Genomic DNA, 13,547 nt, shown 5'->3' with positions numbered 1-13,547 from the left:
ATCACCTGAATGCATTACACACAGTTAAACATGCTGAGAAGATGCTACTGTTTTATGCGATCACAGCACACACGAGCTTTGAGGCAGTCTGTCTCAATCCAGATGTGTTATAGGCTGTCCATGACAGGTGCGGCATTTGGTTAAAGCATACACTTGTATCCATCGGCAACTGTAAGCTCTTTCAGTAGCTGTGTTCTACTAAAAGCCTCAAAGGCATCAGGGCTAAAGTGAAGAGAACAAAGACGCGGATCTTTAGGAAGTTTTATTCGTCCACATTCTACGCAACTTCCCATTCTTTTCTCCTCTTATCGCTAGTAAAGCAGTAAAGACTTACATCGCTTCTCTTATGGCTCATCGACTGAAAATTACAACCAAAAGCTGCAATATGTGGCATCGTATATTATATTCCAAGTTGTATTGCGGTAAAAATAGCAGCAGGACAGTGTCAGTATCTCAGTGAGTGCAACCATTTGACGTCATCGACATAGAAAGCACTGTACAGCTAAACAAAATGGCGCCGCCCATTGTCCAATCGGTCCAAATATAACATGGATTTTTTAAATAATGTAAATCTTTCATGGGTTTTCTGCTACATATTTCAGTAAGAGACATCATTTACATTATATTAAGCCATACAAGTCTTAACACCAGTTGTTCCCTTTAGAACATAAATAAAGTCGTTATTTTTTTTTTTTTTTTTCGCACAAAATCTACTCTCGTCGCTTCATAAAATTATTGTAGAACCACTGTAGTGAGATGGACTTTTTAACGACGACTTTAGTACCTTTTATGGGTCTTGAAAGAGGAAATGTCATTGCTGCCAATGGAGGCCTTTCTGAGCCATCAGATTTCAACCAAAATATCTTAATTTGTGTTCCGAATATGAACAAAAGTCTTACGGGTGTCGAACGACATGATGTTTTATTAACAAAATTCGGGAGGAGCAAGTTCAGATAATTAACCTAATTAGCACAGGTGGAGAGCATTCAGTTAATCAACTCAACCAATGTCAAGAGGTATAAATTCAGCAGACTTACCTCTGTTCATCTGAGAGTTTATCAGCATCCCTCCTCCACCCCATCTCCTCACTTCTAGTTCTATCTACTTTTACCACACCGGGGGGAGTACTCTGGGTTCGGGCCAAAATTCTGAGCTCAGAGCCCTCTCCCCGGACAGCACGCCGAATACGCATAACTTTACTCTATTTAATTATATGGATATGTGAACTTGTGAAATGAGGGTAAGTAATTAATGACAGAATTTTAATTTTTGGGTGAACTAACCCTTTAATCCAGGTTACTCCATGGGGATCATCCCTGTAATAAGAGCACTGTAAGTCACTGTAAGCTTTGGATAAAAGCATCCGCCAAGCATCTTTTTTTTCTGAACACAAAAGGGGACACATCCTCAATGTGTTTTGGTCTTTTTCTAGATGCTCTCGCTGGCTCTGGACTCACTGAGGATGAAGAAATCACAGCAACATCAGGGCCAGATGAGGCAGTAAGGGCATGTGGAGTGATGGAGGGTCTCGTCCATGGCACTGTACCATTTCCAGGATCTGCTGTGGCTCTCCATCCTCAGTGCTCACACCAGTCTGAGGACATTTCACATCCTACAAAAATGCACAAACATCATACAAAAGCAGTCATTTTAACAGCACAATGTCATTTGATTTCTGTATTAGAAGTAACAAAATGATCTAACTTCATATTTTTTGTTTCAGGTTTACCCCTTTTTTTTTTTTTTTTTACATGTTGAGGTAGTTGATGTTTTAACTCACTTTTTATCCAACACAAATGTTCCTTAATTTATCAACAGTACCAATGCACCAATGGAATTCTCACCTACTCTTTTATAAATATTAAGGATTCGGACATACTATTCATTCACCTAATGCTTTTTGCCTACTATAGTAGAAAACTATGCGGTTTCAAACGCAGTCAGTGCCTTAAAGTTCACGACACGCCCACAGACCGCTGGCTAAACGTCTGATGCATATGGCACACTTAACTGGAAACACTTCAGGTGTTTCGAAGTCATCATCTGGTTGGTTGAATTCTACAGGATGTTAAGGAGACACATGAGACACGTCTTAATTGTCCACCTGGAAACATATCCCGTGATGCCAAACCTCCTCGTGGAAGACACAACTGTAACACAACTGTAACAATGAACGCTTACCAGGATCAACTAAACACTGGATTTTCAAAAGTATGTGAAGTTTGAGGCTCTATTGTTGCAGTAAACATTCTTGAATGAATCATTTATTACATGCACGCCCGTCTGTTATTGTAGGGATATCGACTTTACATTTTCACACCCCTAAACATGACGCTAAATAAAGCAGACTGGTTGCGTTACATGTCAATCAAACGTCCTCTTAGGCGGTCTTTCGCCAATGAAAGCTGTGATAGAGTCCAGACCTTCTGCCGTCAGTCTGAAGGTCTGACTACATGAGACTAAGTTCCCCTTTATATACCCACTTACGGTATGCAAGTGGATAACTCGCGCACACATTTAGAAAAAAAACACCATGCTCAAAGCACTATTTGTCCAACAAGATCTCATGAGAATACGTGTGTATTTTTACGTAAAGTGTAGTTCTACCATACATGCATTTACTTACGTCAATATTATACATTTCAGTGTGTATGAAAACGTTTTAACAGCACTAAAACATCAAAAATTTACGTATTGGCAGCACTAAAACGTAAATTATTTCCATATGAACAATTTTACCGACTTACAAATTTGTACTTATTTCTATTTATAAATATTATGGTGGCATTAATGTTTTGACTGTTATTCATTTGTAGGATGGCTGTACAATTTGTTTGACTGAGGTAAAGGGATGGCTAGCAAATAATTTTTTACAACTAAATGAGGACAAGACTAAGTTTATTATGTTTGGTAACAAACAGCTTTGTAATGACCTGGTTGAAAGTTATGGACCTTTTTTCAATAATATCCATGGTTATGTGAAAAATCTTGGAGTAATTTTCAATTCTGAAATTCGCTTTGATCGTCAAGTTAACAGCGTTGTGAAAACATCTTTCTTTCAGTTAAGAAAATTGTCTAAACTGAAACCTATCCTTTCAAACAAGGACTTGGAGACTGGTTTGCATGCCTTTATTTCCACACGGCTGGATTATTGTAATGCTCTTTATCTAGGCATAAGTGAATCCCTGGTTGCTTGTCTTCAGTATGTTAAAAATTCTGCAGCGAGAATCTTAACAAACACCAGAAAATGGGATCATATAACACCTGTATTGATATCTCTTCATTGGTTTCCTGTAAAATACAGAATACAAAACAAGGTGTTAAAGGGGTCCTATTATGCCCCCATTTACAAGATACCCCACAGATCATTTTTTTATAGCATGTTAAAATTGCCACTTTTTGATGGTGAGCAAAAACGTGCCATTTCAGTGTGTGCCCTTTAAATGCGAATGAGCTGCTGCAAGATTTAGTATTTTCGGTACTTACCAACACCGAAAGTGAAAGAACATACTGAGGTAAGATCATCAGGATATGACACAGTGTGTGTATGTGAATAAACTGAGAAGGTTGAACAATATATGAGTAGAAAGCTGACGACAGACATCCCTGCATGTAAGAATAAGTTTTTTAGTTTTTATAGTGGCAGTTGTTATTTTTTAGTTGACTTAAAGTTAGCAGTGCATACGTATTTGCTAAGGCGGGCCTTCTAAACACAAATATTGGCGTGCAGCTCATGTTCCTTTAAATCATGTGACAAACCAGAGACGATTAATATTCCTGTAAATTCCACCACAGGAGAGTCATCCTCTTCTTATCAATGTATAATTGTAACTCACTTCAGTCTTTTCACAAATGACTCAAGACATTTGCTGTGACAACTCCACAACAATATGCTCTCGAATGGTGTAAGTATTACAAATTAATGCTCTCTTAAAGGAAAGATTCTGAATAAAACTCTTGATAGCACTTTTAAAACAAGCAAAACATTACACTTGATATTGTTGTAGTTTTTGTAATTATATTTATCCTAATATATAGTTTTGCATATGAATGTTAGGTTATCAGAAGTTTATTTAACTTCTGTGTGAATTTCTTTAAACTACAGACAGTGATGCTGCGTCATGAAAAATATCCTTCTAAATTCCCAGAGTTTTGAAAATGGAGGCACCAGGAAAACTGCTGTCATCACGACTGATTTCCCTGCATAAGAATGGAAAATGGGAAAAAGATGATGTTGTTAAGTTGTTTAACGCCCTTGTGGAGCAGTATAATGGCAGAAATGAAGATTTTCACACATGGGTGATGAAAATCCTTCATCAAGTAGAGATTCACAAAATAAGTGTGTCAGATTTGACAATGAATGACAATAAAATTGTGAATCATGTTGAGACCAAAATTAATGAGATCAAAAACACTGATGAGAAAACAGAGAAAAAACTTAAAGATGTTGTGGAGGAAATTCAAAAACAAGGAAATATTGATGAAGAAATTATGGCAGAAGTTACAGATATTGTGTCATCTGTGTCCAAATGTCTGTCAGATTCTACAGCTCCACATCTACAAGGAATAAAGCAACATTTGTTCAAGATCTGCAAAGCAGTGCAAAAGAAGAGCAAGAAGAAAATAACACCTCGAGTGACTCAGATGGTGAGCTGGTGCATTCTTGTTCTTTCTAAATCGAGTCGGCTCCTTCAGGTTTTAACAGGAGAAGGAAAGTCGTGTATCGTGGCAATGTTTGCTGCATATCAGGCCATGATGGGAAAAACCCCAGATATCATCTCCAGTTCTCCTGTACTCGCTGAAAGAGACGCTGAAGAATGGACTGCATTTTATAAGGAACTAGGTATCACTGTTGACGTCAACACTAATAAATCAGAAGACAAAGAGCTGAAGAAGTGCTATGAATGTCAGGTGGTCTACGGTACGACTCAGGATTTTGCAGGTGATTTTCTGAGACAGCGCTTCCACAGAAGAGATGTGAGACCTAAGAGAGAGTTTCAGTGTGTTATAGTGGATGAGGTGGATTCTCTAATGTTGGACAAAGGTCTTGAAGTGGTCTACTTGAATAGTAATATACCTCTCATGGAATCTCTCAATGGAATACTGGCTGAAATTTGGTTGATCATCAATCAGCTGAAGCATTTAGAGACTGGAGAGATTTTAGGGCCCATTCAGCTCTTCTCTAAGGTTCTGTCTGAAATCATAAATGAAAATAAAACTATTGATCAACTCAGTATTGTGCAGATTGCTAGAGATGCGGAAATTATGTCAATAAAATCTTCAATGCAAATGCAAGAAAACACAACACATGTTCTAAAACAACTAGACAATGCAAGTGTTGTGCAAATGGTGGCATTTTTAACAATGTTTGTGAGAAATTTCCCTGAGTATTTCTTCAAACTATACCATGAATTACCTGATGGAAATTTACAGAAACTAAATGATATTGGTTCCACAGGTAAAAATAATAAACCACAAATATCCGTTCTTCTGTTGGGAAATGGAAAATGTCGTTTAGTGCACTATGATGAGGACTCACTAGTTAAATCAGTGGGTAAAATCATTAAAAAGTGTTTGTCTGAATTAACAAAGGAAAAAAATGAATCTTGTATCCCAGGCCTTGAAGACCTCATCAATGGCAAAGTGCAAACCTGGATTGAAAATGCTCTGCAAGCCACCAAAATGACTCTGGGTCACGAATACATCCTTCATGGAGATGGAGTCGCTCCAGTCGATTACAAATGCACTGGTGTTGTGCAGAACAACATGAAATGGGGAGAAGGACTTCAGCAGTTCCTGGAGATGAAACACCAAACTAAACTGTCCAACATGAGTCTCATCACAAACTTCATGTCTAATGTGGGTTTATTCAAGAAATACAAAAACAATGTATATGGGATCACAGGAACTTTAGGAGACCCAACAGAACTTGACATGCTGAAGAAGCTCTACGATGGCATTGACACCTGTAAAATTCCCTCATTTAGACGAAGGAAACTTTATGAGCTGGAAGGCAGGGTGATATCAGAAGAGGACGAGTGGATCAGGACCGTCTGTAATGTTGTTCAGGATCAAGTGACTTCTACAGTCTTTCGAGGTCCACGAGCAGCTCTCGTCATCTGTGAAACAATCAAACGTGCAGAAATGTTTCATAAGACCCTTGCAGACACCATCTCAAAACACAAACTAAAGCTCTATGTGAATAATAACATGAACAACTCTACAATAACAGATAAAATTGTCCAAGCAGGGGACGTCATCATTGCAACTAATCTAGCAGGTCGAGGTACAGATCTAAAGGTTTCTGAGAGTGTAAATGAGGCAGGAGGACTGTTTGTCGTTCAAACCTTCTTACCTCTGAACATCCGCGTTGAACAGCAAGCCTTCGGACGAACGGCTCGCCAAGGGAGTCCAGGATCTGCTCAACTCATCATGTGCAGCAGTCATTTCTCTGACTCTGTCAAACTAGTGATGAGTCTAAACACATCTCTAACCAGATTACTCAGCTGTCTGAACCAGCTTACAGCTACACTGATGTTATGTGGTTCCATTGAGAGTGAATTTGAAGAAGAAGTTAATCGCTACCTGACAAATCACAGCTCTCAAACTCATGGGGCAATGGTCTCTGCTCTCACAAGCCTTTTAAACATGAATTCATTCTCATTCATGGAAAGCAATCTGGACAAGGCAAAAGATGCCAGAAACACTGTGGTGAAGATCAGACTGTCAGGCTTTCTTGAAAAAGACATTCCAAAAATTATAAGTAAGGAAGAGCTTTTTTCTGAATACCTTGATGTTTTGGACAAAGTTTATGAAGATGACGTTTTTTCAGACCAGCGTGATGTCATTGTGCCCTGTCTCCATGAGTGCTGGGGTCTGTGGCTCCTGATGAACTTCAGTGAGGAAAATTTCAGTAAGAAAAGCCCATCCTTGTTAAAGGAACAGCTGAAGGTGGACTTGTCGATTGCAAATCAAAGATTTTTAAGTAATTTAACTCCATCCTCCATGGTCTACTATTACATCAGGTCTGGAAACAATCTGCGTGAGAAGGGACGCCTTGTGGAGAGCATTGAGATGTACAGCAAAGCTCTGGAGAACGGAGTATCTAGAGAGATTATTCCTCTCTATAATCGTGCACTGGCCACTATTATGAAGAAAGACACTGGTTACATCACTCAAGCACTGGCCGATTTGGAAAAGGCTGACAAGGAAATAGATTCATACAAGTCACATCTGGATCAGATTCATACTATTGTGAAATTATCAAGCCAGGAGCAGACATCAGAAGGTGAAACTTTGTTTACTACACAGTTTCGAGTAAAGTTCCTAGTTGTAGACCTACTGCAGATGAACATTCGAGACGCTGTACCGAAGTTGAAGAGGGCTGAAAGCAGAGGAGGAAATGTGACACTGACTGAAAAGCTCACAGTTTTTCTTGCAGAAGACTATATTTTCTGGTCACCAAGAGTTCGGAAAGAGCTGCCAGTGGAATTAATGCACATCAGATCACTAGGTCTTGACACCATTTTCTCTTTGAACACGTTATTCTCTTTAAGTGGCCTTTTGTCAAAAATGTTAAAACAGTCTTGAAATAGATGTGTGTTTGCCATCTCTGGGGGCTTTCACAGAGGAACATTTTCATAGTTTCTAGAAGTAGCCACTTTTTGGCATGTTTGCACCGCAGGAACAATTTTAGTAACTAAGGACGAAATCAAATGTGACAAACGAAACATGGTTATGTATTTCTGCTCAGATATAGCGCCATCAATCACACAACAAACACTATACTACGTTTTCATATACCATTTTCTTTTTTTAATAACACATATGCCTACAGAAGTTAACACAGTTATTTTTCAAAGAAGCAACTTAAGTAAACAAAATAGATTGTTTTTGGTAATGAAATCAAGCAGTACTTAAAAAAATATTTTAAATCTATATAAACTAAAGGATAGAGACTGCCTCTTTGTAATAAAATGCATAAAAAAACTAATTTGTTATACTAATAGCCTATATTTGATGTATTATATTTATATTGTTGTAAACATTTATATTTTCATGGTAATAAAATAAATAATTGAACGATGTTGTCTTTGAATTGACTCCTGTACTCTCATTGAAATAGAATGTAAAAACTGTGAGTGTATAAAGTGCAACAAAAAACTTAGTTTATGAAGCATCTTCATATTCTCTAACTAAGGGTAATGTAGTGTCTTATCTCAAAGAATTCTCATATTAACCATTAAGATTAGATAAGCAAATTTAAGACAATGAAAGTAAAACGAGTTGTAATTTACATATAGATTTTGCAGCGGTGAACGATGTAAACAATCACTGTCACGAATTCAGCCTCTGTGGTTCCCTCCGATCACCACCAGGGGGCTCCATCACCGGAGTACTAACTTTGTTTTGGACTTCATTTCCCATCACCCCGTGCCTGGTGATAGCCACATTAATTTTAACTTACCTCACAAAAAGGGTATATTATTGTCCAGCAAGGATGACCAGCAATCAAATTATAAGCCCCTTTCACACAGCAATCCTGGTAAATTTCTGTAAAATGACTTTCCGGTAAATACACAAATGTGCTGTCCATACAAGCAATAGCATTCCGTCTTTTTACCGTGAAGATATCATTCACACATCAGTTCCATTATACCTGTAAACTCAGTGATGTCAGTCATCCATTGAACTGACCTGAGAAGAAGTGCTTTAAAGGGTTAGTTCACCCAAAAATGAAAATTCCCCGTAAGACCTTCGTTCATCTTCGGAACACAAATTAAGATATTTTTGTTTAAATCCGATGGCTCCATGAGGCCTACATAGCCAGCAATGACATTTCCTCTCTCAAGATCCATAAAGGTACTAAAAACATATTTAAATCAGTTCATGTGAGTACAGTGGTTCAATATTAATATTATAAAGCAACGAGAATATTTTTGGTGCACAAATAAAACAAAATAACTAATTATATAGTGATGGCCGATTTCAAAACACTGCTTCAGGAAGCTTCGGAGCGTAATTAATCAGCGTGTCGAATCCGCAGTTCGGAGCACCAAAGTCACGTGATTTCAGCAGTTTGGCGGTTTGACACGCGATCTGAATCATGATTCGACACGCTGATTCATAACGCTCCGAATCGTGTTAAATCGACACTAAAATGCAGGAAGTTTTCTGTGAGGGTTAGGGGATAGAGTATAGAGTGGCAAGAAAATTGAAAAATGTGAGAAAATGTAAATCCTTTGGATTTTCTGGATTAATTGATCATATCAATTGCTCAATGTCATATTCATTAAAGTCACAAGTAGACAAACACAATGTAGTTAACATAATAACATACAAAAATATAGTCATGTCTTTATTTAACATCCCATTAATCATTCACAGTGTTTTGAAAAAAGTAGGTGAAAAGTTTAGATTGGGCAGTTTAACTGCTCAAGACAAACAAGGACTCATGAACAACAACCACAACACTAAAAAAAAAACAGATGTGGGTCATCCTGGTAAAAAAAAAAAAAAAAAAAAAAAAAAAAAAAGTCACAAGTTCTGTTCAATAAAGGCATGAAAGAAAATTTTTGTTTGTGTTGTAGTGTGTCACATTGTGTTTCGTCTATATTTGTGACATCAGACGACCATTTTATGACAAATTAATGCAGAAAACCAACCAAGTCCAAAAGGTTCACATGCGTTTTCTTGCCACTGTACATGGCGCCAACCATGATCTTGCATACCCCTCAGCAAATGTGCAGTTGCGCCCCTGGTCAAGTCTGACTGGGAAAATTCACATACATGTAACCATGTTAACAATATTGTCAGGCAAGTGTATTATATGAATAATATAGTATCATATATATTTCATTGTATTAAAGTATTGAGATAAAACAAAAATACTAACCTGAAATCCGAAGCGCTGTAGCCATCGATCACCAAAAAGTTGATTTATTTCACTAATTTCATTCAAAAAGTGAAACTTGTATATTATATTCATTCATTACACACAGACTGATATATTTCAAATGTTTATTTCTTTTAATTTTGATGATTATAACTGACAACTAAGGAAAATCCCAAATTCAGTATCTCAGAAAATTAGAATATTACTTAAGACCAATACAAAGAAAGGATTTTTAGAAATCTTGGCCAACTGAAAAGTATGAACATGAAAAGTATGAGCATGTACAGCACTCAATTCTTAGTTGGGGCTCCTTTTGCCTGAATTACTGCAGCAATGTGGCGTGGCATGCAGTCGATCAGTCTGTGGCACTGCTCAGGTGTTATAAGAGCCCAGGTTGCTCTGATAGTGGCCTTCAGCTCTTCTGCATTGTTGGGTCTGGCATATCGCATCTTCCTCTTCACAATACCCTATAGATTTTCTATGGGGTTAAGGTCAGGCGAGTTTGTTGGCCAATTAAGAACAGGGATACCATGGTCCTTAAACCAGGTACTGGTAGCTTTGGCACTGTGTGCAGGTGCCAAGTCCTGTTGGAAAATGAAATCTGCATCTCCATAAAGTTGGTCAGCAGCAGGAAGCATGAAGTGCTCTAAAACTTCCTGGTATACGGCTGCGTTGACCTTGGACCTCAGAAAACACAGTGGACCAACACCAGCAGATGACATGGCACCCCAAACCATCACTGACTGTGGAAACTTTACACTGGACCTCAAGCAACGTGGATTGTGTGCCTCTCCTCTCTTCCTCCAGACTCTGGGACCCTGATTTCCAAAGGAAATGCAAAATTTACTTTCATCAGAGAACATAACTTTGGACCACTCAGCAGCAGTCCAGTCCTTTTTGTCTTTAGCCCAGGCGAGACGCTTCTGACGCTGTCTGTTGTTCAAGAGTGGCTTGACACAAGGAATGCGACAGCTGAAACCCATGTCTTGCATACGTCTGTGCGTAGTGGTTCTTGAAGCACTGACTCCAGCTGCAGTCCACTCTTTGTGAATCTCCCCCACATTTTTGAATGGGTTTTGTTTCACAATCCTCTCCAGGGTGCGGTTATCCCTATTGCTTGTACACTTTTTTCTACCACATCTTTTCTTTCCATTCGCCTCTCTATTAATGTGCTTGGACACAGAGCTCTGGGAACAGCCATCCTCTTTTGCAATGACCTTTTGTGTCTTGCCCTCTTTGTGCAAGGTGTCAATGGTCGTCTTTTGGACAACTGTCAAGTCAGCAGTCTTCCCCATGATTGTGTAGCCTACAGAACTAGACTGAGAGACCATTTAAAGGCCTTTGCAGGTGTTTTGAGTTAATTAGCTGATTAGAGTGTGGCACCAGGTGTCTTCAATATTGAACCTTTTCACAATATTCTAATTTTCTGAGATACTGAATTTGGGATTTTCCTTAGTTGTCAGTTATAATCATCAAAATTAAAAGAAATAAACATTTGAAATATATCAGTCTGTGTGTAATGAATGAATATAATATACAAGTTTCACTTTTTGAATGGAATTAGTGAAATAAATCAACTTTTTGATGATATTCTAATTATATGACCAGCACCTGTATTTATTGTCCAACATTCCCAATTTTTCTGATGCATGTCCTTAATTTAATTTCATATGTTGGTGTTAATTCAGTGTTAATAATGCTAATACTTGAACTTCAAAGAATTTTAACCCAAACTGACTGGGTTTCTAGAGAGCAAAGGTTTTGTGAAAAAAGTGGAAGACTTAAACACAAAGTGTGTAAAATAAACTGTAAAAAGAATTTGATGATCAGTAGTGATAGTTTGTTCTGTGTTGTCATCATTCAGGTTGGATTTCAGCTTTTTTTTTTTTAACAAAGCAGCTGATATTGCCATAGAAACTAGTGGACTGCCAACTCGCTTTCACCCCAACATGGCGGAAACGCAGGGCTGCTGCTGGGCGCTGGTGTTGCAATGGAACGCTCTATTAAGTGTCGCTTCGTGTTAGTGTATATTTTTTGCTGGAAGGCAAGCCTGCAACCTTTAGCCAAAAAAGCGTAACGGTTAATGCTAACGCTCCGCCTCTGGTGGTACACAGAGAAGGAGACCAGAGGCCGTTTTTTGAATGGATGTCAATGGATGAGAGGCTTCACTATGCTGATTTAACAGCTTTTGTGGGGAAATAGCTTGTCATTTGATTAATCGACAGCCTGTTTGCTAATCTTCAGCATGTTTTACACTAAACAATACTTTCTTTGGGAACTATATGTATTTTTTCAAGAGAAGGCAGACTAGGGAAAGTTGCGACTGATGTCACTGCCATTACACGATAGGCTGAGAGGTGCCGCACGTGATTAAGTTAGCCGTTACACTTTCTCCAATGGTAAGAGATATAGAAGCTCTTATCTCCCTATTACATACAATCTCTGGCCGAGCCTCGATCAGAACCAGCTCGGGAATCAAAGACGTTTTACGAATTAAATGTCATGAAAATGTTTGAACGGTCTTGGTGAATTATTGGTGAGACTACAGAGCTCTCATTAAGAACTAAATTTAATAAATAATTCGAAGTGATGGCGGTTAATCTGGTTATTTTCTTCATGTCTGTTTGGCGCGGCTGTGCATTATCGCGCTCCATGTGCTGTACAGTGCCTGCGTCTCAACGTGCATACTATCCATCCTAAATAGTAGTCTAGGTGAAATTAGTAATATTCAGTACTATTTAGAGTGGATAGTATGCACATTGGGATGTATAGAGTGTTTTTCGCGACGTGCTGGGAAAATGATCAGCTGGCGGCTCCCTTATCACGCAAGCCTGATCCATCTGATTCATGAAACAGGACCGCTTGCACCCTGGATATTTCTGGATATATATAAACACTTCAGTCATCTCTCACTCATATTTTTCTGTTGTCATCATCTCAAAGTGTGTATTATGCACAGTATTATTGTGCTGTTGCAACATGCAAAGACTGATAGTTGTGTAGTGTGGTGTTGGAAATTAATTATGTCTTAGTTCAATCATTTTAATCGATCAGGATTAGTTATAACATATGCTTGAATGTGGGATGTAATGCCATATGAGATTAATGCATGCTATATATTTTTAAACGTATTAAACGTATTTTACGTATTAAACTCACGACTATATTATGTATCTCACGACTTTATATGCCCCATTGGAGTTATTTTTTTATTTTATTTTTTTAATGAATAAATTATATAAATAATATTCGTCGTACGTAATACGATCGGGGGAATTGCTGAATGAGTAGCTGCGTAGCCTTTACTGTATGACAGCTGGTAAAATAAATCCACCTGCCGGTAAATTCGAGCAACGGTCTGAGTGGCCGTATAAGCTACCAACAAGTAGAAAATAATTTCTTTGTAGATTATACAACAGCAACTTGGAAAACAGACAAAACAGAAAAGGTAAGAAGCGATATTTGAGAAAAGAGCATATCAATCTAATAGCCTTAGACCCACAGCGGAACTAACTTTACCCCACGTCACGTGATTTCCGATTCTTGTGAAAAAGACCTATGGATGATCGCACAGAACATGGTTTAGCTCTTAATGACACAAGACACGTAATTGTTAGCCTACTATATTACTGCAGTTACTAGTACCAAAGAC

General features: G+C 38.2%; 1 protein-coding gene across 1 annotated transcript; it reads left to right on the top strand.

The window, feature by feature from the left end:
- The first annotated feature begins 3,578 nt into the window (after positions 1-3,578).
- Positions 3,579-8,074, top strand: LOC127516079 (protein translocase subunit SecA-like). Its single transcript, XM_051900379.1, has 2 exons — positions 3,579-3,905; positions 4,106-8,074. Exon 2 carries the CDS (start codon positions 4,159-4,161, stop codon positions 7,588-7,590), a length of 3,432 nt encoding a protein of 1,143 aa, XP_051756339.1. The 5' UTR covers positions 3,579-3,905; positions 4,106-4,158; the 3' UTR covers positions 7,591-8,074.
- The last annotated feature ends 5,473 nt before the right edge of the window (positions 8,075-13,547 follow it).

This window comes from Ctenopharyngodon idella, chromosome 7 (genome assembly GCF_019924925.1).
Source record: "Ctenopharyngodon idella isolate HZGC_01 chromosome 7, HZGC01, whole genome shotgun sequence".
Taxonomy (NCBI): domain Eukaryota; kingdom Metazoa; phylum Chordata; class Actinopteri; order Cypriniformes; family Xenocyprididae; genus Ctenopharyngodon; species Ctenopharyngodon idella.
This window is presented reverse-complemented; position numbering and strand designations above follow the sequence as displayed.

Coding starts and splice junctions, on each gene's coding strand:
- LOC127516079 (XM_051900379.1), top strand. CDS start 4,159: ATGGAGGCACCAGGAAAACTGCTGTCATCACGACTGATTTCCCTGCAT.